The following is a 21,814-nucleotide window of genomic DNA, read 5'->3' on the forward strand; positions in this document are numbered from 1 at the left end:
GGTGACACAGTTAGTGAGTTATGGAGCTAGGGTTGGAATCTGTATCTTCTCACTGCTGGACAATGGATCTGATCACAAAGACTTCCTTCCTTCCTTCCTTCCCTTCCCTTCCCTCCCCTCCCCTCCCCTCTTTCTTTCCTTTCTGCATTGGGTCTTCATTGCTGTGCGTGGGCTTTCTCTAGTTACGGCAAGTGGGGGCTACTCTTCGTTGCAGTGTGCAGGCTTCTCATTGCGGTGGCTTCTCTTGTTGCGGAGCACAGGCTCTAGGTGTGTGGGCTTAAGCAGTTGTGGCACGTGGGCTCAGTAGTGGTGGCTCACAGGCTCTAGAGCACAGGCTCAGTAGTTGTGGCGCACGGGCTTAGTTGCTCCATGGCATGTGGGATTTTCCCAGACCAGGGATGGAACCTGTGTCCCTTGCATTGGCAGGAGGATTCTTAACCCCACTGTGTCACCAGGGAAGTCCTCCCATTGACTTTCATGTAAAAATTTAGTTAAGTCATCTTCCGCTTGGTGCTTTCCTCCTAGTGTTCTACAGAAACTGTCACCTGCTTTGTTTCTAAATACCCCAGTGGTCTGCCTCTCAGCATGGAAGTCTTCCCTTTGCAATGTCTTGTCTCTACTCTTCTAGCTGCATTATCATTATTTTTATTTTTAGAAACACTTATATAACACATAAATACACGTCACTGTTAAAGATTCAAACAATACACATGTATATAAAATGTGAAAGTTCCCTCACTACTTCCCACTCCAGAGATAACCCTTCAAAATAACTCAGTTATGACCCTTTCAATTCTTTTTCTATCAAGTTAACACAGAGACACACACTTTAATTTTTTTAAAAAATCTACTTATTATTTTGTAACTTGCTTTTATCACATAGTAAGTTTGGGAGATTTTTCTATTTCAGTACACATCAGTCTACTTCTATCCTTATGCTATTCCCCCATTACTGGACTCTTTCATTGTTTCCAGTGCTGCAGTGAATAGCATACATACATTGGTGTGCACAGGTACAAGTGTTTCCTTAAGAGCAATTCCTAGGTTATGTGTGTGTGTGTGTGTGTGTGTGTGTGTGTGTTTAACTGTTTTGTTTTTTTTTTTTGTCCATGACATCACACTATTCCCATGAATCCAAGAAGAATCTCCTACTTGGTATTTCCTCTCTTGAAGTTTTTTCTCCTGCTAAAGAATAGTTGCTAATCTTTTTTCCCCAACTTCCTTTTGGAGATTAATAGAGAGAAACCAATGCAGACTCAATATAGAAGAACTGGAGAAATGCTGCTTCTAAAATAATAAGCACAAGTAGTCACACAGGATCGTGCTAGCCAAAAGCTTTCTCAATACTCTGGTATGGAATGTGCATTTTAGAGCAGGGCTTCCCTACCCATTACATTTACCAGTCTTCTTGTCAGTCCCTTTTATGTATAAATTTGAGAAGGAAGGAATGAAAAACAAGTAATGGAGCAGAGGGCTATTTTCTTTATGTGGACAACCCTCTCAGCAACATTGTCAAACCTATCCCCTCTACTTCTATTTCTACATTGATTTTGTACAGTGGGGGTCTGCAGATATCAAGCCATACTCCTCAAGCTATTTTTCCTAACACTGGTAACTCTGGCAATTAGCACCCTGGCTCCACTGGTAATGAAAGTGATTTGGGTGGGGAACTTCCGCATTAGAGTAGATGCTGGGAATAGAAGGCACAAAAGGTACACTGTCAAGCAAATGTCTACAACCCAGTGGGGGCAGAGCTGTATCCAATGGGAACCAAGGAGTCTGAAGGTGGTATAAGAATCTAGATTCACGCATATCTCGAAAGCCTTTTCCCTATCCCTTTCTCCCATGCCCCACCTTCCTATATACTTCTCATGGCCCTCACACTTCATTTTAATAGTACATATCATAGATTCATTATTGTTTTTGCAGTCCCGTTCCCCACCTCTCTCCCCACCTCTCTGATTGTCTAGCTCAGCAGAGCTGGGATAGAGAGTTTCCTCTTTGTTGTCCTTCCTGCCTCTTAGCTTCACATTTTAACGTGCTGTGAGCAGGAACCAAGCAGTCAGTCCTTAAATGAAATGGGTGCAGGGTGACAGTCAAAACAACACAGGCACTGACCCGTCAGATTGGATGTCAGATATAGCTGCGGGTAGTGTTCTGGAGCCTCCTAGTGTTCCAGCTGCTGCATCATGGGAAAGTTCAGGAGCCTCGGGGGGGATGGTTGTGGGGGAGGAGAGTCCTTGGGAAAGAGTAGTTATTTATCTACAGCCACAGGTATTTCACTGTTTAACAACCAGTATGGCTGTACAGATGTGTATCAATGGAATAGTCACCCTGAATAAGTGTCCTGGGGCCGAACTAAGGTAGTATATTAAAACATAACATGGTCCTGTGACATTCTCCAGGGCTTACATAGGAAGACATTTGCTTTTCAGGGCAATCCCCTGGCGGTCCAGTGGTCAGGACTCTGTTATTTCATTGCTGTGGTCCTGGGTTCAATACCGTAAGCCGCAGGGTGGTGTGGCCGGGGCGGGGGGAGGGGGGGGAAAGCATTTGCTTTTCAGCCACTGGGTTTCGGTAAGTGGGGAAGCAAAATGGAGGCACAAGTTGATATATAGAAAGGTCCTAAAAATGTTGACTAATTATTGGGGCTTCAACTGTAATGTATTCTCAAACGTAGAGATGAATGGAATGTGAAAGGGTTCATGGCTTATTGGGAGATCTGGAATGGATGAACCAGTACAAGAAGGGAAAAGGGTGCAGGTATGGAAGTGAGAAGTGGCTCATAATAGACCCTTAGTACTTGCTGTTGAATGAAGGTACAGTTTAAAAGATTGCAGGATGAATATCTGCTGATGTGTGCTAGGTCGAGTGTTGACTTTTTTGTACACGTGCTTTTAGCCTTGCAAATATACAATATATCCCTGTAAAAACTGAAATACATTCTAAAAATGGAACTATTTTCAAGTCCTGTGATACGTACCAATAGCCCTGCTCCATTTCTTTGAGTGCTTATTTCTTTCTTTAGGCTGCTGCCAATAAGTGAGCCCTCATGCAGCTGTGGTTATCGCTAAAGCAGTACTTCAGGGTGCACGAGGTTTCCTTCTATCCTCTTTCCCCTTGTGTCTTTGTTAGTGTTTAACTAATTCACTTAATCAGTTACTGTTCAGCTCCCCAGGGAAATGTCTAATGGCATATTGGTTAGGGATTGAAATAAACATTATTCTCAAATTGGAGTTTCTTTTCTTGTATTTTAAGGGGTTTTCCAGTTTTAAGCATCATGTGATTTTTAGAAAAAAATTAGAAAGTGGTTTCCATAAAGGAAAATGAGCTAAGTACATTCATTTATATGCCTCCTCATTCAAGCAGTGTGCTTTTAAACACCCATTAATTAAGTTTTTAGACCTAAGTGTAACTTACCGGGAAAGCTGTTTCAAGGTTGACTTATTTTTCTGACTTGTTTTTTGTACGTTTTTTCCCAGACTCAAGCAATCCAGGTTAGCTCTTGGGTGACTTTTATCATTTAAGAGCTAGATGTACTTTAACCTGAATCATTTTCCTGCTAGAGCATTAAATCATTTTAAATATAACTTACTTTGAAGGGCACACTATGCCTTCAAAAACCTAAGTTTTACTTTTTTTTTTTTGTATAGAGGCAAGAATCTAGAGTTGCCTAATAAGCACCCCAATCTGATATTTAGGGTCGTTGTTTAATTTTACTCTTCTTCCCTTGGTAGAGTATTTACACACCAGAAGCTTAAATCTTTTAATTCTTTTTTTTTTTTTTTTTTTTTGGTACGCGGGCCTCTCACTGTTGTGGCCTCTCCCGTTGCGGAGCGCAGGCTCAGCGGCCATGGCTCACGGGTCCAGCCGCTCTGTGGCATGTGGGATCTTCCCGGACAGGGGCACAAACCCGTGTCCCCTGCATCGGCAGGCGGACTCTCAACCACTGCGCCACCAGGGAAGCCCGCCTTTTGTGTTTTACTACTCTCTTTGTACCTCAGTAGTTGGTCCTGAATGGAATAATCTCTACTGCCATTCTTGACAACTTAGTTTTATGACATTAATATTTCTTTCTGCTAAGTAATAAAAATGCTAAGAAAAGAAACCAATTGGATGTGGAATAAGACCCACAGCTTAAGCTGTTTGTCATCAAGTCAGATATAGATACCTCTGTGAAAGAGTGCAAACAGTTTCATCCCTCTCATTGGTAAAACCTTAAAAAATTAGCAGTGTCATTGTCATCATCCTTATTATACATTTAAAAATATTTTTTTCCAAAGTGGTTGGAAAAATATTTCAAAATCTTTTTTTTAAACAACACTGCTCTCTTTTGTAAAAATTTACTTATTTAAAAAAATAAAATAATTTTTTCCTATTCTAAAAATTATAATGAATATCTTACAATTCCTAGTCCACACTTGTGCCAAATGCTCATTAAGTGGTCTTCCTATGTTGAAAGTTTTAAAAACATTGTTGTACGAGCCACTAACGTGTTAGAAACAGAAAATGATCTGATCAGATCTGTGTTCCACAAAGATAACTCTGTTTGTCCCCAAATATTAACTTTATCATTGTGGTTTTATCATAGGATGCATTAAAAATTGGTAAGCATTTCTTTCTCTTATTTCCATAATAATATGTTGACCTGGCAGTCTGTATAAAGAAACATGTGCTAGAGATTACAAATTTGGCAGAGAAGGGAATAGAGGGGTAGAAAAGAGTAAAAGAAATATGTCAAATTCTGAATACCAGTGCCTCATTTCTTTTTTTTTTAAATTGAAGTATAGTTGATTTACGATGTTGTGTTAGTTTCTAGTGTACAGCAAAGTGATTCATATATATTTTGGGGGGGATGGGAGAGAATTTTACTACATTCACCAAGTTAAAGGACAAGAACGTACTGTAAACACAACTTAAAACAATTTAGAATCATAAGCAAAAAGTGAGGTAGACTGACTACTAACATTCACCAAATTTTGGTTAAGAAAATTTTACAATAATGAAGTAACACAGGTGCCTCCTTTTCTAAAAAATCACAAAAAGCAATTGCATAAATTACAGCCAAAAAAATACAACAATTCTCATTGTAATTTGTGTGTGTGTGTGTGTGTGTGTATGCCTTTTCAGATTCTTTTCCCTTATAGGTTATTACAAAATATTGAGTATAGTTCCCTGTGCTACACAGTAAGTCCGTGTTGGTTATCAATTTTATATATAGTAATGTGTATCTGCTAATCCCAAACTCCTAATTTATCCCCCTCTCCTTCCCCTTTAGTAACCATAAGTTTGTTTTCTATGTCTGTGAGTCTGTTTTAATTTTGTAAATAAATTCATTTGTATCATTTTTTAGATTCCACATATAAGTGATATCATATGCTATTTGTCTTTCTCTGAGTTACTTCACTTAGTCTGATAATCTCTAGGTCCACCCATGTTGCTACAAATCCAGTGCCTCATTTCTTAATCTGAATTGTAATTAAATCTCATTTTAGTATGAGGACTGTGTCATGGCTATCAGCCCTCTAATTTTCAAAAGAGGTAAATTTACATGGAATAAAAAAGTTCCTCCCCTAGAAGCACTGATGGAGTATTTGAAAAACACATGAACTTTCATCAGAAGTTATTGACATGGTACTGGTTATGCAATCCAATCACTGTACATTGAAGAACTACACACTTTTTAAGTACCAAAAAGATAGTATCTTAAAGTATAAAATAATCTAAAAAGATAATGTAAATCTTATTAAAGTAAGTTAATTCTGTAGTGGTCTTCAGATACTATAGGCAGAATCCTATTGAGTAAAGAATAACTTTGAAGGAGGCTTGTGAGGTTGGCCCTGTCATCCTCTCTAAGTAAGATATACATACTTTTCTAAAAGTGTAATTGTATAAGACAGTCACACTTGGGCCATAGGTTTTGCTTTTTAAGCTTTTTAGTTCTTTGCCACAATACTTTCCATTGCCACTTCATTTTACTTCTCATTAGTGCTAGGTTAGTTCATCAAGAGACTGAGATATCATCATATATGGTGATATATGATGGACGGACCAAAAGCATACAGGTTCCATGAAGCGCCTCACATTTCCTAAGGTTTTGTTGTACTGACATTTCAGGATGCATTGGGCCTTAAGAACTGATGAGAGTAATCACAACATTTGAAAGCCCTACATTCAGGTCTGATTATCGGAGCACACTGACTAGATTAATGTTCAACAGTGGCTGTTCTGTGGATTCACGTAAGGAGTTCGGAGATGGCAGGTTTTTTCTTTTCTTTTTTCCAGTTCTATTGAGAAATAATTGACATACATCACTGTATAAGTTTAAGGCATACAGCAGGATGCTTTGATTTACATATATTGTGAAATGATTACCACAGTAGGTTCAGCTAACATCCATCTTCTCATATAGATACAATAAAAGGAAAAGAAAGAAAAGAAAAAAGGAAAAAGTTTTCTCCTTGTGATGAGAACTCTTAGGATTTACTCTCTTAACAACTTTCCTATATATCATACAGCAGTGGTAGGTATAGTGAGAGATGGCAATTTCATTCTTCTTTACTGGACTAGCCTTAGTGCACCGTTTATTAAAACCTGCTTAAAAATAGCCTTTGGAATAAGACAAGAGAAGGGAAAGCCTTTGAAACAATGCAACTGTAGTAGTGAATTAATTTTTATGGCTGAAATAGCTACTTTTACTCAGGTTGGATTAATGAGATCAGACTTGATGTTGCTTTCTAGGTAGAGCACTACCACTAACACGCCTCATTTTCTCGACTGCTTTCTGAGTTTTCAAAGTTACTAGGTGGTATTAAAGAACTGACTTTGTATAGTAAGTTCATATGTGGTTCAGTTTTTCATAATTTTCTCTATGATGTGTGCAGAGAAAGACATAAAACATGTGTGTACAGTTTAAAGAATAATTATAATGTGAATACTCAGGTAACCCCTGCCCGGATTAAGAAAAATTGCCAGCCTTCCAGAAGCCCCACCCTCATCATGTGCTCCATCCAGATGGCGACCCCCTCTCTCCTCTGGTTTTACTTCTGGCTTTATTGTCTTTACTTCTGTCATTTTCTTGCTTCTCTTTGGAATGTAGTCACTTACATTTGTGTCCTAAAATGATATAATTTAGGTTTGGCTGACTTTGAACTTACATGAATAGAATCATATTATGTGCTCTCTTGTGTCCAGCATCTGTCACTCATTTCACTTATTTAGCTTGTTACATTTGTGAGATTTTATCTGTTATTGGTATCCAGTGCCCTTTTTTAAAAAGCCTTTCTATATTTGCCTGTCTCCCCTGCCTCGTTTTTTTTTTTTTTTAAACTTAGGGTCTCTGTAACTCTAAATGCTTTCCGATATTTCTACTTTGCCTTCATAGATTTCCTGCTAAATGAGGTCTGAAAACTAAAACTTCTGGATCCCAGTTTTCTGAACTGACCTGACTGCCCCAAGTTTGATGACATTTGTTTAGATGAGACTACATCTTTAAGGCTTCTGTGCTCGGTTAAAAATCTTCCTTTCTCCAAGGCTGGTCCAAGGGTCTGGTCACGTGATTCCAACGGTGACATCACATTCTGACCGCCAGGGAACACTGGTGGTTCTTTAGGTGGCGTTTGTTCCTGTGAAAGGCAGAGAATGCAGCAAGTGCCCTTCTAAAGCAGTTCAGACAGGGGCTCCTTCTGTAAAAGCTCCTCAACCTAAATGAGCAAATGCGGGCTGCCAAGGTTATTTCTTCCTTGAGGCAGAAAAAAAGAAAGCTGTGATTGAAGGTAAGCAGACTTGAGCCTGGCCAAGGACCGAAGCGTGACCCCAGGGAGAAGGGGATCTGGAGAATCACAAGCAGTCTGTTGTCGGATTCTAATCACTGCCTGCTCTTTTAGAGCTGCCTGACAATTTGCATTTATAATAGGAGACTATCTACAAAGAAGGATGATGCAGTGCTCATGTTACCTAGTGATGTAATAGGATTTTTTCTTTCCTGTTAGGAAGCTTGTTGCAGATCTTCATTTTGTCTTAATATTCTTCCAGCTGGGGGCCTCATTTGATATACAGCGTAACGTTAGGTAACTATTGGGTGCTTTTAAAAATCAGTTTCACAAAATCCTTTGAAAATTTCTCCTGAAAGGAGCACACTTAAACCAGACCAAATTCAATTGAAGCATTAACCTGCTTTAAAAAGTCAGTTTCTGGTTGGTTGGTGTCCTGTGTTCATGTCAGCGTTTGTCTTGAGAATTGAAACAGCTTGGTTCCCCCCTGCCCCACATACTTTAGTCTCTTTCTGCCCTCATTTCCCGGTTGACTGTTTCCCTCCAAGCTCTCAAACAACGCACCAGCATTAATCTTTATCAGTATGCCACTGACATGATAGGAAATGCTGGGCTGGTGATTAAGCAGCCAACCATTTTATGGCCAGGTATGCTTGAAGATATGGAAAGGACTTTGGTTAGGGGTTTTAAGATTAACTTTTTCATCTCCTCCACTCCACCCTCACCCCACCCCCACCCTTATTATGATTGGGATTCTGCAGAGCTTTTCCTTTCATGTGTGTGTGTTGCTTGGGAAAGGTATGCTGAACTAGGTATTCAGGAGACTTAGACTTTGTAAACCAGGTGCAACTTGGGTGTTAATTCAAACTTATCCTTTGAGGGTGCTCAAGTTGTCTATTAGGAGTTTAGAGTGAAGGTGGGGGTATGGATGGGGGAAGAGGGGGTCAGCTCAGGCCCACTTTGGCCTTCTTCACAGAGGGATTCATCACCAAACAGTCTCGATAGAACTTTGTCCCTGCCAAGGTTGATGCTGCAAATGTGAGCTGTGGCTGGTTGAGTTCATTGATGGCATTACTCTGCATTTTTCCTCATTGTGCATTTGCATGCATTCCTGAATACAGTTTTACATTTTGTGTTTAATAGTGAAATCTTGTTTCACCAGAGGATTGTGGAAATATTTTGAAGAAGTTTGTTAAGCAATACTAAGGAACCTTGTGTAAGTGCAGCTTCTGAGTTTGAACACTCCTCCCTCATCCCAACTGTTCATCAAACAAACTTGGGTTCAGCTGTTATTTATTGGGTCGTAGCCATGTGCTAGACACTGGAGAAGGCAATGGTAAATCAGATAATAGGGCTACCCTCAAAGAGCTTATAGTCTAGAAAAGAAGATAAAGCATTTGCTTAAGTAATTGTAGTAGAAGTGCTAAAAACGAAGCAGGTGAAGGACTGTGATTGTTGGCCAAAAGGATATGTTTCTTCCAGTTGAAGGATCAGGGAGGGACGTGTCATCTCTGAGCCATGCACTTTTTTTCTTAGACTGTCCTGGTATACTCAGTAAAAGTTTCCACAAACCCATGGCATCAGGAATCAAAGTCTTATATCTATGGAAGGGAAATACGTACATTCCAGCCAGCTTAACTCTAGAAGAGACCTACGTGCTTTCTTTGGAGTCCCCACTCAGGCAAAAGCCACCTCTGAGGATGGAATTACTGCCTTATAAATGTAAAATGGTTTCTGACTTGATTTGTCTGCAAAGACCTTTGACCCTTTTGTCTTCATCCTAGAACAGAAACTGAAATACCTAAGCTGCTGCAAGCTCCTGTTTTTTGTTTCACAAATCCTTTCCCACTGAACTTCAACCCCTGTCAATTCTCCCTTTGTACTGTGGCTCTCATACGTCCCTTTCCATTCACACACTGCCTCGAGATGCTCATCGTTTTGTGCCTAAGCCACAGAAACTTCTGAATGTGATGGATGTTCCGACCAGGTGATTATTCTGCTTTATCAGCACACCCTAACAGTAGTCATCTGATAGTTTAAGGGCTCACCTCTTGGTGCTCAGAAAAGAGGTATTAAAAATGTCCAGAGTGTCTGAAGTACTAATGTCTGTTTTCTGTTCAATCCAGAGGACAAGTCATACAATGGTGGAGGAATAGGTTCTTCAAATAGGATGATGGACTTCTTGGAGGAGCCAATCCCTGGTGTGGGGACCTATGATGATTTCAATACAATTGATTGGGTGAGAGAGAAGTCTCGAGACCGGGATAGGCACCGAGAGGTAAGACGAAAGATGCTTTGTGAGTGAGTGTTAGGAAACTTCAGAAGAAGAAGTTGAAGATATAGATTCTTTATATGTATTCTTTCCCTCAACACTGGATGTGGCTGAATCTGTTGGACATGTAGGGTTTTATTTTTAATATATTTTTATTTTTAAGGTATCTTGTATATGATTTTGAAAAGAATTTATATTTAATGATGATTTATCTCCCGATAGTAAGTGGTTGAAAAGGATCATTGGGTATAAATGCCTGTGCAGAGAGGTGAAAACAAAGTTGGTGGGAGGAACCAAATTAAATTTCAAAGATCTTCCTTCCCCATCTCATCTCTCTTTTATGGTTTTCCCTTGAAGCAGGATTTTTACACCTAAGAAAAGTAAATGGGCTCTTTTTAAAGGAATAAAAGAAAAAAAAAATCTCAGAGCTGTAGTGTTTACTGAAGCTTACAGGGTAAACCCGTGATTATAGCTCTTGTACAACCATAAAACCAAAGCAAATTTACGCATTCAACTCACACAAAACCACAAGACCAATCAAATTCAAATCAATGATATTAATATGATAGGTGATAGATGGTACTTATAGCTATGGCCCAGTTTTGTTTTGAATATGACGAGAGAGTCTCCCTACTTTTCTCTTTTCAAAGTACTGTGAAAACTTTTCAGAGCAGTCCGCCAAGGTCATTTGCCTTTAACTTATTGCTGTGTATCATTTAAATCAGGGAATCACAATTTCTAGTTTGTGTCAGGAGCACATAGAGAGCTTATTCAAAAGGTAGGGCCCCAGCCCCAGTCATCCTGATTCAGTAGGGAACATTTCTTCAGCCAACAGTAAGTATGATTATTTTTTCTTCCTTACTATTTCTGCTTTGATTCCAAATTTAAAATTCGATTTTTAAGTTGACTCCATTCTCTCCTAAATTCATGATTTCCTCCTCTTAGACCTGAGTGAATCTCCTGAGCAGTCAGGTTCAGATCACTTTTCATTCCTTTCCGAGCTCCTGACTGGCTTTCTCAAGACCACCTAAACCCAGGAGTCAGGTTGTCCCAGGTACAGGTTTTGAGAAATTTCTTTGTAGTCCTTGGATTTGTCATAATCCCATAGAGTTTTCTTCTCCTAACTCAAAAAGGTGATCTCTGTAAAACATTCGTTTTTTTTAATAAGATTCCTGCTATTTGGGAACATACACACATATGCTTTCTTTATATCAATTCATCAGGCAGCCTTTAAAATATAGAATCTTACGGCTTTAGAATTTTTGCTATCTGTATTCAGAGTTCAGTTTGTCACCATTTGCTTATTCAACATGTTACTTAGATTGTGAAAGCCACCTGTGATATGACAAGGGCACATTTCCCATTATATCAAAATGGTTGCATCTGAGGCACATTATATCAGCTAATAATAATTTAAAATCAATTAAAATGTGTTTATCAAATGTTCAAAGGTGACCTTTTTTAGCATTAACTGTTCATCATCTGAATGGAAACAGTGTCATAGGGAAAAGTATCACCTCATCTACTTTCAGCACTTAAATTGGAAACTTAAAGTCATAAGTCAAAATGAAATTTTAAACTGCTTTTAAAATTTTATAGTAATTTATTACTTGTGATGTTACTGCAGATCAAGACGGGGTAGCTAACTTACACTTTCAAAGATAAGAAATAGAGGTACAGGGCTTCCCTGGTGGCGCAGTGGTTGAGAGTCCACCTGCCAATGCAGGGGACATGGGTTCGAGCCCCAGTCCAGGAAGATCCCACATGCCGCGGAGCAGCTGGGCCCATGAGCCTGTGCGTCCGGAGCCCATGGCTGCTGATCCTGCGCGTCCGGAGCCTGTGCTCCGCAAGGGGAGAGGCCACAACAGTGAGAGGCCCACGTACCGCCAAAAAAAAAAAAAAAAAGAAAGAAAAAAAAGAAACAGGTACAGAGAAGGGGGAAGCACTAATGACAAAGCTGTTAGAATGCTTGGTTTTGAAGTGTGGGCACTGAAGGGTTAAATTAACAAGGCTAGGACCTAAAAGGTAAAAGTTTCTGCACCTCTTGAAAGCTGCAGATATTCCCAGCAGGTTTTTGAAAATGAAAGAGATCATCCCTGATATCATTTAACATCTGTGATCACTGTACAGTAAGAGGTTTGTGGTATCAAGTCTTGGAATTTGCCTGACCTGAAGCGCAGCCCCAGGTAGAAAACCACAAATTGTACTTTTAACCCCTCAAATAAGCCCGTGTTTGTTTATTCTTTGAAAAACAATCAAACTATTTGCTGTGAGTCAAGAGACCATCTTTGGACTATCTGATGTCCAGGCTAGAAAGAGACCGCTGCAATAAGCAAAACAGATTGATGTTATAAGAATTTAGCAGCTAATAGGGAAGTCCTGAATAAGGTACTTGCAGACATTGCAATACTGGAGATGAAGGTGGGTTCAGTAAGACAGGGTTCAATAAAGCTCAAAGTTCGCGGTGGCGTTGGTTCAGCCAAAGATTTGAGAAGTAACTCTAAATTGGAATCTATTTCCAATGAATAGGTTTGTCTTTGTGTTTCTTTATCGCACATTTTGAGGTAAAAAAGCAAGAGTGTGTGTAGAATGTATCAATGTTTTCTCATCTCTCCCTAGATTACCAATAAAAGCAAGGAGTCAACATGGGCCTTAATTCACAGTGTGAGCGATGCTTTTTCTGGCTGGTTGTTGATGCTACTTATTGGGCTTTTATCAGGTATGGTAAACCATGTGAGCTTTCTAAACAAATCTCCTAAAATTGTGGTGTGCCCCTCTCCCAAGTCATGAACTGAATTGAATACTGTGCTTTACTGTTTTCCTACATGAACGGAATTGTTTGTGGACCTTTGGGAAGCTTGATGTCCCCGTCTATAAAGAGGTAGTAATACCTCATCTCCTTCCTTAAATAAATGAGGTTAAATGAGGAAATGCATTTAAGTGCATTTGTATGCTATAAAATATTGTATCCATTTAAAGGTGCTGTTAGTACTGCCTTTTGGTGCTTGTCTTGAGGAAGAACCTTTCTATTAGAGACAGGGTTTTCTTTTTTTGTTTTTTGTTTTTGTTTTTTTGCCGTGCTGCGTGGCTTTCAGAATCTTGATCCCCGACCAGGGATTGAACCCGTGCCCTAGCAGTGAAAGCACTGAGTCCTAACCACTGGACAGCCAGAGAATTCCCCCCCCCCTTTTTTTTTTAACATGTTAGTAAGCATGGGGTTTAGGAAAGAACATGTAGAAGAGGACTTCCTGAGAGATTTTTGTACCTATTTCTTAAATATCTGCTCTCTCATTTGGGAGTAAAGAAAAGCATGTAAGATATGGCTCATACCCTTAGGGGGCCTAAATTCTTACTCTTTCATGGTGACCGAGGACTGGGATGGTACCACCTTTTCCTATCTTCTCCATCAACCTTCTAAGCCACTCCAAATAATATATAATCTTAAACACGAATAGCACACTTGCTATGCAATACAGCTTTAAAGCAGGTTCCCAAGCAGGCTTCCCCTCCCATGGGGAAAGCAGAAAGCCAAGAATACCAGGCAGAGATGCTGAGACTTATATCCTTGTGGCATTAGAAGATGGGCCTAGGAAGATTTAGAATATTGAGCTAAAATAAAAGGTGGGAAATTGGATGGCGGTTGGGATGGAATGGTAGTTAATAGCACAGGCTCTAGTTTATGGCTACCTGGATTTGAATCCCAGCCCCACCGCTTGCTAGTTTTGTGACTTCAGGCAAGTTTCTTAACCCTTGGAAGTTTTAGTTTACTGACTTGTAAAATGGGGATAAGAGTACCTATATTACAAGTTTGTTGCGAGAATTGAATGAAATACAGCGATACAGCACTCAACACAGTGCCCAGTTGTTCACAATGCTGCTGTTACCTAGAGATAATTCATGAGCCATGGAGTATAAAATGATCGCAGCAAATGAGAAATGGTTCATCCATAGCAGAGTTTTCAAAGATTATCTGGGCCAGGGGTCAGCAAGCCTTTTCTGTAAAGGGCCAGATAGTAAATATTTTAGGATTTGTGGGCCAGATTGTCTGTATAGCAAGAATGTAGCCATAGAAAGTAGGAAAATAAACTCGCTGGACTGTGACCAAGAAAAACTCTATTTAAAAACACAGAGGCAGATTTGACCCTCGGGCCATAGTTTGCCAACCCATGGTCTAGGGTGTTAATGCTGTCCCTTTTCTGGCTCGCACAGAATAGAGACGTGGTCTGGACAATTTAGAGGTGGCTCATAATAGACTGAGTGGTCTGTAATGTCGAGTATTGCACAGAAGCTGACAAGAAGGAAGGGGACTGAGAAAAGGTTATGTAGTTTAGCAGTTAGGAGGATACCAGTGACCTTGAAAAAGCATCTCAGATAAATATTAGGAGCCAGATTTCTTTTTTTTTTTTCTTGGCTGCGCTACGCGGCTTACAGAATCTTAGTTCCCCTACCAGGGATCGAACCCAGGCCCCTGCAGTGAAAGCACTGAGTCCTAACCACTGGATCACCAGGGAGTACCCAGGAACCAGATTGCAAGGGAAGGCAACCATTGTAGAAGTTTTGGGGATACTGGGTAGTCACTGGAAGGAGAGAAGGGACAGAAGCTTGAAATGGTAGCATAGACAAGGGGAAGCATTTCATTCTTTAGGGTAGGGGAAACCTGCTAATATTTGTAACCAGGGAGGAAAGAGCCAATTGGGAAAAGAAGGAGAAGGAGATGTAGACGGGAAGATAGGATGAAGGGTACCACTGTTAGGTAGAATAAGACATGCACACGTGAAACAACCAGAGAATTAGCCAAACTCTTTAACATCGTGTTAGTTTTCTGAATCCAGGCAATAAGTGCAATAGGAGTTAGAAGGAAGAGACAGCGGGAACTGGAGTGGCCAAGAGTAGGTGTCAAACAATTTGTTAGATTTGACTAGGTTATTCAAATATGTAAATAACTAAGAGAGTGTGTTAACACTCTTAGCACCTACCAAAACATACACATGACATGGCCTCCAGCCTGTTGGAACATAGGCGTAATATCCTCAACTTTTTAATGTATGTCTTGTCACTAGGTGGTCAGTGAATATTTTTCTTTCCCTCATACACACAGGGTATTTTGTTTTTAAGCATTGGAGAGCAACAATAGAAGCAGTGTGTCAGAATGCAGGAACAGTCTGGGAATTCAGGGGCTGTGAATTTTATGATGTCTTTGCTATTTCCCTAAAGCACGATTCTAGACCATTTAATTTCTTTATGCCAGCGTTTCTTCATCTGGACAGCAGAAATGATGAGAAGGGCAGAATTGAAAGTACTATAACTATCTTAACCCTATCAGTCTATTAGCCGCAGTGCATTAGTCCCCATTCATTTTCTCATAATTTTCTTTGAGGAACGTTCTGTATAAAATATTATTTGTTCCTTGTCACTAAGAAAACTTCAGAATGTTCACATCCTAGGCTCAGGAGGCTTCAACCTACCTACAGCTTCATCTAATCTTCCATGTACATCACAGTTTGTGCTTTTATAACTTCAGTTCCCTTAGCCTAGAATGCCTTCCTGCCACCACTCAAATTCCCTCGCTGCTGGAGCCAAATCGGTGTGGAGACTGAGCCCTTTTCCTCATAGTGTTCATCAACTGCCCTTGGCAAGCCATCTCAAATAAATATCATATAATATTCTTCAACGTGGGCAATTCACATTTTCTCAGTTTTATGTATAAAGTGAGAATAAAATAAACTTTAAGAAACTTGACCGTCTTTATGGATCAGTATTCATCAACTCTAAGTCAAAGCAGAGTCTTTGCCGGGGAAGCAGCTAAAAGTCAAATCCACTCGCCCCCTGCTCCCACCCCACCACTTTGCTCTCCTCTAAGTTTCCCATATACAATAAAGATCCTGCACACACAGTGTTTAATGCAGACAATGTTGTTGTTGTTATTTTTTCCCCTCTTGAACAGGCATTTAATAACAGGTAAAATCCATTAGAGATAAAAGGTGAAAAGCAAGCAGACAGACAATCAGAAGGAGGTTGCAGATGGAATGAGAAAGTATATACTTGTCCATTATTTTGATTCCTTTTCCCTTATTTTCTCTGACAACTGTGGCCTTTCCTTCCCTCCCCTCAAATCAGGTTCCCTAGCTGGCTTGATAGACATCTCTGCTCATTGGATGACAGACTTAAAAGAAGGTATATGCACAGGGGGAATCTGGTTTAACCATGAACACTGTTGCTGGAACTCCCAGCACGTCACCTTTGAAGACAGAGACAAATGCCCAGAGTGGAATAGCTGGTCCCAGCTTATCATCAGCACGAATGAGGTAACACGTAGTGAAGATTTCTGAACCACTGATTTAATTATTCTTACATTTACTTCATTTCTTATACTGTCCCTGTGGCAAATGTGGAAGCTTCCTTTATTTTCCTTTTCATGAAAAGGGGAACCAGTGCCAGCTGCCTTTCTCTGTGGTTTAAGTGCAGTCCTATTTCTATCTCTTCTGACATGTGGAGTTTTTTGATGCTTACACAACAACTTAAAATGTTTTGCTTGTTTTAAACAAGCCTGATGTTTCTTCTTAGTTGTTAGTACACCGTGTGACTGAATCTTTCTCTAGCTATTTCCGTAGAAATGTCAGAGTCAGCCAACAGGTAAGCTATAATTTCTAACAAAGGATGGAATGGGTTAAAAATGTGTTTAAGCGATTTTTCCCTGAGCATTGCATTAGAACATTAAAAAAATTATGATACATTCCATAGCAAAATAACAGAAACCCAGGGATAAAATTGCCCATACATTTTGAGATTAAAATGTTCATTTGTCATTGTCTTTTAGCGTATCTTTTTGGATGTAAAAGTAATTTTGTTTTTTGGTTCCTTACCTTTCTCTTACCATTTGGTTTGTATGTTAGATCTCTCCTACTAAACACGAAAGCACACAAAACAACTCTCAACTCCCAATTCCACTCTGGCTTCCACCAACTAAAACAGGTACTATCTCAGCTCACTCCTCATCTACTCTGTTGGTAAAGTGAGGGGGACAAGACTAGGATGTTTGTTTGTACTTTTAAAATTTATTTTCGTACCTATCTTGGTCCACAAACAATTTGAAATGGCACACACCCCCACAGATTCAGTGAAGGTAAGAGAAGGATAAGAAAATAATAAAGTCAGAAATAAGAGTGTTTATGTACATATATCTGACTGTGCATATTGGCTTGGGTTAGCTACATACTATATGTGTGAGAGGGTTTAAGTCTGTGCTTCTCAGACTGGGGTTAGGTCAGCGTACCAGAGGGTATGTGAAACCTCAGGATACATGCTATGTGCTTTCCCAGAATATCAGTTTTTCCTGATCAGTATTTGGAAGAAAATTTTTTTCAAAAATTAAATGTAAACAATCATTAAAAAGGAATGCAAAAGTCCTATGTTTAAGATAAAACAGAATATCTATTTCAGCTCTGCTCTGGGTACCCCACCCCCTATCCTCTCTCCTAGATTAGGAGTATGTACTTGGGTTGAAAAGTTTGAGAAGCTCCGGATTTAGGGTGAGTCTGTGTGTGTGTGTGTGTGTGTGTGTGTGTGTGTGTGTGTGTGTGTGTATAGTTCTCCACAGTTTTAGCACATGTGTAGATTTGTGTAGCCACCACCACAATCAAGATGTAGAACTACTGTTCCATCACAAGGCTCCCCCATGCTACTCCTTGAGAGCTGTGTGCATGCGTTTAAGTGTTCCAACCATAACTTTCAAACTGGAGCCAGAGATTTGCACAAGTGACAACTTTCTCTGGCCCTCCTTTTAATGAATGAAATTCTTGCCTGGGGAAAGAGTCTTCTAGGTTTTAAGAAGAGTTCTCCTGCCAAGAACTTGACCTCCTGGTCTCTGCCTCTAGTCAGTTTCAGCTGCTTCCTCTTTCCCTCCCTTTTCCTCTTTGTCTCCTACTTCTAGAGTATTCTTCCTCCCTAGCTACATTCTAAAGGCCAAGAGAGCAATTATTTGTTCCTCTGAGGGACTAAAATAATGGGAAACCTGTGTCAAAATTATAACTCAGAAAAAACCTGAGCATTTTGGTTCTCCTTGTCTAGGTCAATGAATTATTTTGATAGTGTTTTAGGTTTTAAAAAGTCGAAAGTCCCTTGAGTTTTGTGTTTCATGTAATTTGAGTGAGTTTCAACTTCAAATGTTTCTATGAGCAAGCATCATCTGGTAGTGTTCAAAATATCTTTTTTTGTAAGGCATAGCTATTTTGCGAGCCCTTTAATGTTGGTGAATGCTTGCTAGTGGTCAAAATTAGATTTCTGGCAGATTTCATTATAATAGGGGGATAGTCTCATACGTATATTCTCTCCATTTTTAAAAATAGCTGTTGCTGTTTTATTCTTTGGGATATCTGGCATCTCACTGATTTTGTTTGATGGTCAGAGCCCAAAACTTTCTACTGCATTTTCTTGTTGCCAGTCAGCAACTACACCTTTGCTACGACAGTGGCAAAATTCTCTCAAAGATGTGGTGGTCTCTACAGAATGTCATTGCTTATTTTAAGAAAAATACCAAAGAATTTTAGATACTCTAACCTATGAGAATTTGACATCAAGGTAGGTAGTAGGCAAGGATGAATTTAATGGAACTCTGGAGCCAGTCTTCACTTCAAATGTGTAGTCAAGGTTCAGCCATTCCAATAAAAGGGCTGTTAAGACTCTTAATGAAATTGACATAGTATCATATATATTTGACTACAAAATCTATCAAAGCACTCATATAGAAAGTGAATTTGCTTCTTCGTTCTTGTCCATCCTTAGAAGGCATTGTCAGTGTCCTCTGGGTGTAACAAAGCCTCTCATTTTCAGTAGCAAGTGGGCTGACAGTTGCTTTGCTGAAGGAACATCTTGAGCAATTTAATGTTTTTTTTTTCTTTCTGACCTCCTCTCCTGAAAACCCATTCCTCAGAAGAGATGCATGCCTCACTGAGGCTGTCTGGGCTAAAACAAGCATCTTTCTTTTTCCCCTGTTCCAGGGAGCCTTTGCTTACATAGTCAATTACTTCATGTATGTCCTCTGGGCTCTCCTATTTGCCTTCCTTGCCGTATCTCTTGTCAAGGTGTTCGCACCGTACGCCTGTGGCTCCGGAATCCCTGAGGTGAGTCTCTAAAATGGTTTATAAATGGTAACAATAATGAATCCTTTTTAGTTAAAACGATTTAATATGTATTCCAGCATATACCACAGTTGAATATCAAGCAGGATCAGATCACGAGGCAATCTAGGGCCTCTCTAGATCTTCCCTTCAGTCTCCTCCCAGGCTGGGCTACCTGGACATTAAAGGGAGTTGAGGGACTTCCTGGTGGGGCAGTGGTTAAAAATCCGCCTGCCAATGCAGGGGACACGGGTTTGATCCCTGGTCCGGGAAGATCCCACATGCCACGGAGTAACTAAGCCCGTGTGCCACAACTACTGAGCCTGCACTCTAGAGCCTGAGAGCCACAACTACTGAAGCCTGCGCGCCTAGAGCCTGTGCTCCGCAGCAAGAGAAGCCACTACAATGCGAAGCCTGTGCACCGCAACAAAGAGTAGCCCCTGCTCGCTGCAACTAGAGAAAGCCTGAGCACAGCAACAAAGACCCTACACAGCCATAAATAAATAAATATTTTAAAAATAAATAAAGGAGTTGATTCCTAGCCTCCTCCGGGTTCCTGGTGAACCAGGCCCCTGAAGACCTCCCCGACTCCCTAACCAAGAAGCTCCTAGGGTAGATCCCAGGCTTCTGGTCTGAAAAAATAGTGGTATTGTTAACTTTGTTAGAGCAGAAGAAATAAAACTGTTTTGCTACATTTCCTGCAATATGATTTGGGCTAGAAGGAGGGTAACTAAAACCCTATTTCTAAGTACTTTTGGTTTAGATTGCTTGACAGTGACTGAAACCACAGAGATTTTAGGTTACCTGGATGACCTTGCCCCCTCTCTGTTTCCTGACCAAGTCATAGTTACAGATTCCTTGGTAGAGAATCAGGGCTATACTAGCCTGTAAGGATTAAGTAAGGGAAACACCCTCCCTCTCTGCCGCCCCTTCTCCATACAGTGCACTCTCATACTTACAATACTACCTTGCCCAGCTATCACATGGCCAAAAAGAAAAAAAGGAACATGAAAGTTTAAAGAACATTTCTCACTTTCTTGGGCTGCTGGGCTCCCTCCCAAACTGGGATCACTGTGGGTCAAGCATTTATATATCAGTTGTTTTCAAAAGGTGCAGTTTCTATAACGAGGACCAGATTTATAGCTTCTTAGCCTTGTTTCCTTACTTAGTCTGTATTCAATCTCTCTGTGTTTGACCTGCAGATAAAAACTATCTTGAGTGGTTTCATTATTAGGGGCTATTTGGGTAAGTGGACCCTGATTATCAAAACCATAACACTGGTGCTGGCAGTGTCATCTGGCCTGAGCTTGGGCAAAGAGGGCCCCCTAGTGCACGTGGCTTGCTGCTGTGGGAACATCCTGTGCCACTGCTTCAACAAATACAGGAAGAATGAAGCCAAACGCAGAGAGGTAATAACAAACGGCCTTAATAGTCTCTTTTTTGGTGAGAGCATAAATGGTACAACCTTAGGGATGAGAGTTGGGAGATTCTACCAGTGTTAATGCAAATGCCCTTTGACCCAGAAGTTCCACTTCTAGAAATGTATCCTACAGACATCCTACCATGTGTGCACAAAGATGTATAGGGATGGACAGTGAAGCATCTGTCAACATCGTGAAAAACTGAAGCAATCAAAATGTCCATCAATGGGGGACTGATTAAACAATATTCTGTCCATACTCTAGAATACTGTGCAACTGTTAAAAAGAATGAGATAATGCTATGTATACTCACATGGAATGATGGCTATAAAATACCATTAAACTTTTAGAAGCCAATCTCAGAATAATGTGTATAGTAAAAATCAGTTAATGTTTTTGAGAAGTATGTATATATGCACCTAGAAAGAAAATGACTGGAAAGTGGTTTCACCCCAAACTGTTAAAAAATGTCTACCTCTGGTGAGGGGGAAAGTGAGGGAGAAGTAAGGACGTCAACTTTTTATTATGAATAATTCTATACAAGCATGTGCTATTTCTATTACAAAATAAGTACAAAACTAATGGAAGATTATTTTAAAAGAAAGTTGTTTATCCCTGTGAAAGAATATAAAATTCAGCATGTGTTTAAGATGCCAGCTTTTCCATCTTTTATTTCTACCTAACAGGACGCTGCATTGCTTTCTCTCTGTATTGGATCTCTCTCTCCCTTGTCTTCTGGCTCAACCCCGCTAAATTAACCCCGCTGCAGCATCTCTATAGTTGTTCTCGTGTTTATACAGTTGTTAATGTATGTCATTTTGAGGAGGAAGAACATTTTTTTTAAAGTTCCAAGTCATTGGTTACTTTTGTCCTGCTATAATTAAGGATTTAAGAAAATGGTTCTTGCTCTATTTTCCTTGAATTACAAAGAAATCACATATGGAATGGGTCAAGACCAAGGTCATTTCATTGGAAAGGATTTTTCACAAAATTGGAACCTAATGATTTGTTCTGAAAACAAAACAAAACAAAACAAAATTCACCATAACACTCGGAAGGAAACTCAAACATGTTGAAATTTCAAATATGGAATACATTTAGATAGTTCAAGGGGGAAAGTTCCTGGCAGGAGAGGTAGGCTAGCAGGAGAGAGAGGGGGAAATCTGAGTAGGTTGTTTAGCTATCTGTCAAATGTAGAGGGACATAAAGGCAGTATTAAATTAGTGAGGTTGT

The 21,814-nt window shown here is 40.0% G+C and overlaps 1 protein-coding gene across 3 annotated transcripts in view; it reads left to right on the forward strand.

Annotated features, from left to right (window-relative positions):
* Positions 1-21,814, forward strand: part of CLCN5 (chloride voltage-gated channel 5) — a 159,710-nt gene that overhangs the window by 122,556 nt on the left and 15,340 nt on the right. For 2 of the 3 annotated variants that reach the window (XM_033409629.2, XM_033409628.2), the window contains 5 exons: positions 9,899-10,050; positions 12,664-12,763; positions 16,162-16,349; positions 19,041-19,163; positions 20,363-20,569. In XM_033409629.2, the coding sequence (XP_033265520.1) occupies positions 9,899-10,050; positions 12,664-12,763; positions 16,162-16,349; positions 19,041-19,163; positions 20,363-20,569 (770 nt within the window). Of the gene's footprint in view, positions 1-7,292; positions 7,776-9,898; positions 10,051-12,663; positions 12,764-16,161; positions 16,350-19,040; positions 19,164-20,362; positions 20,570-21,814 lie in introns of those variants that run through there. The other variant, XM_004281921.3, reaches the window with a different exon arrangement.

Source organism: Orcinus orca, chromosome X (assembly GCF_937001465.1).
Source record: "Orcinus orca chromosome X, mOrcOrc1.1, whole genome shotgun sequence".
Taxonomy (NCBI): Eukaryota; Metazoa; Chordata; class Mammalia; order Artiodactyla; family Delphinidae; genus Orcinus; species Orcinus orca.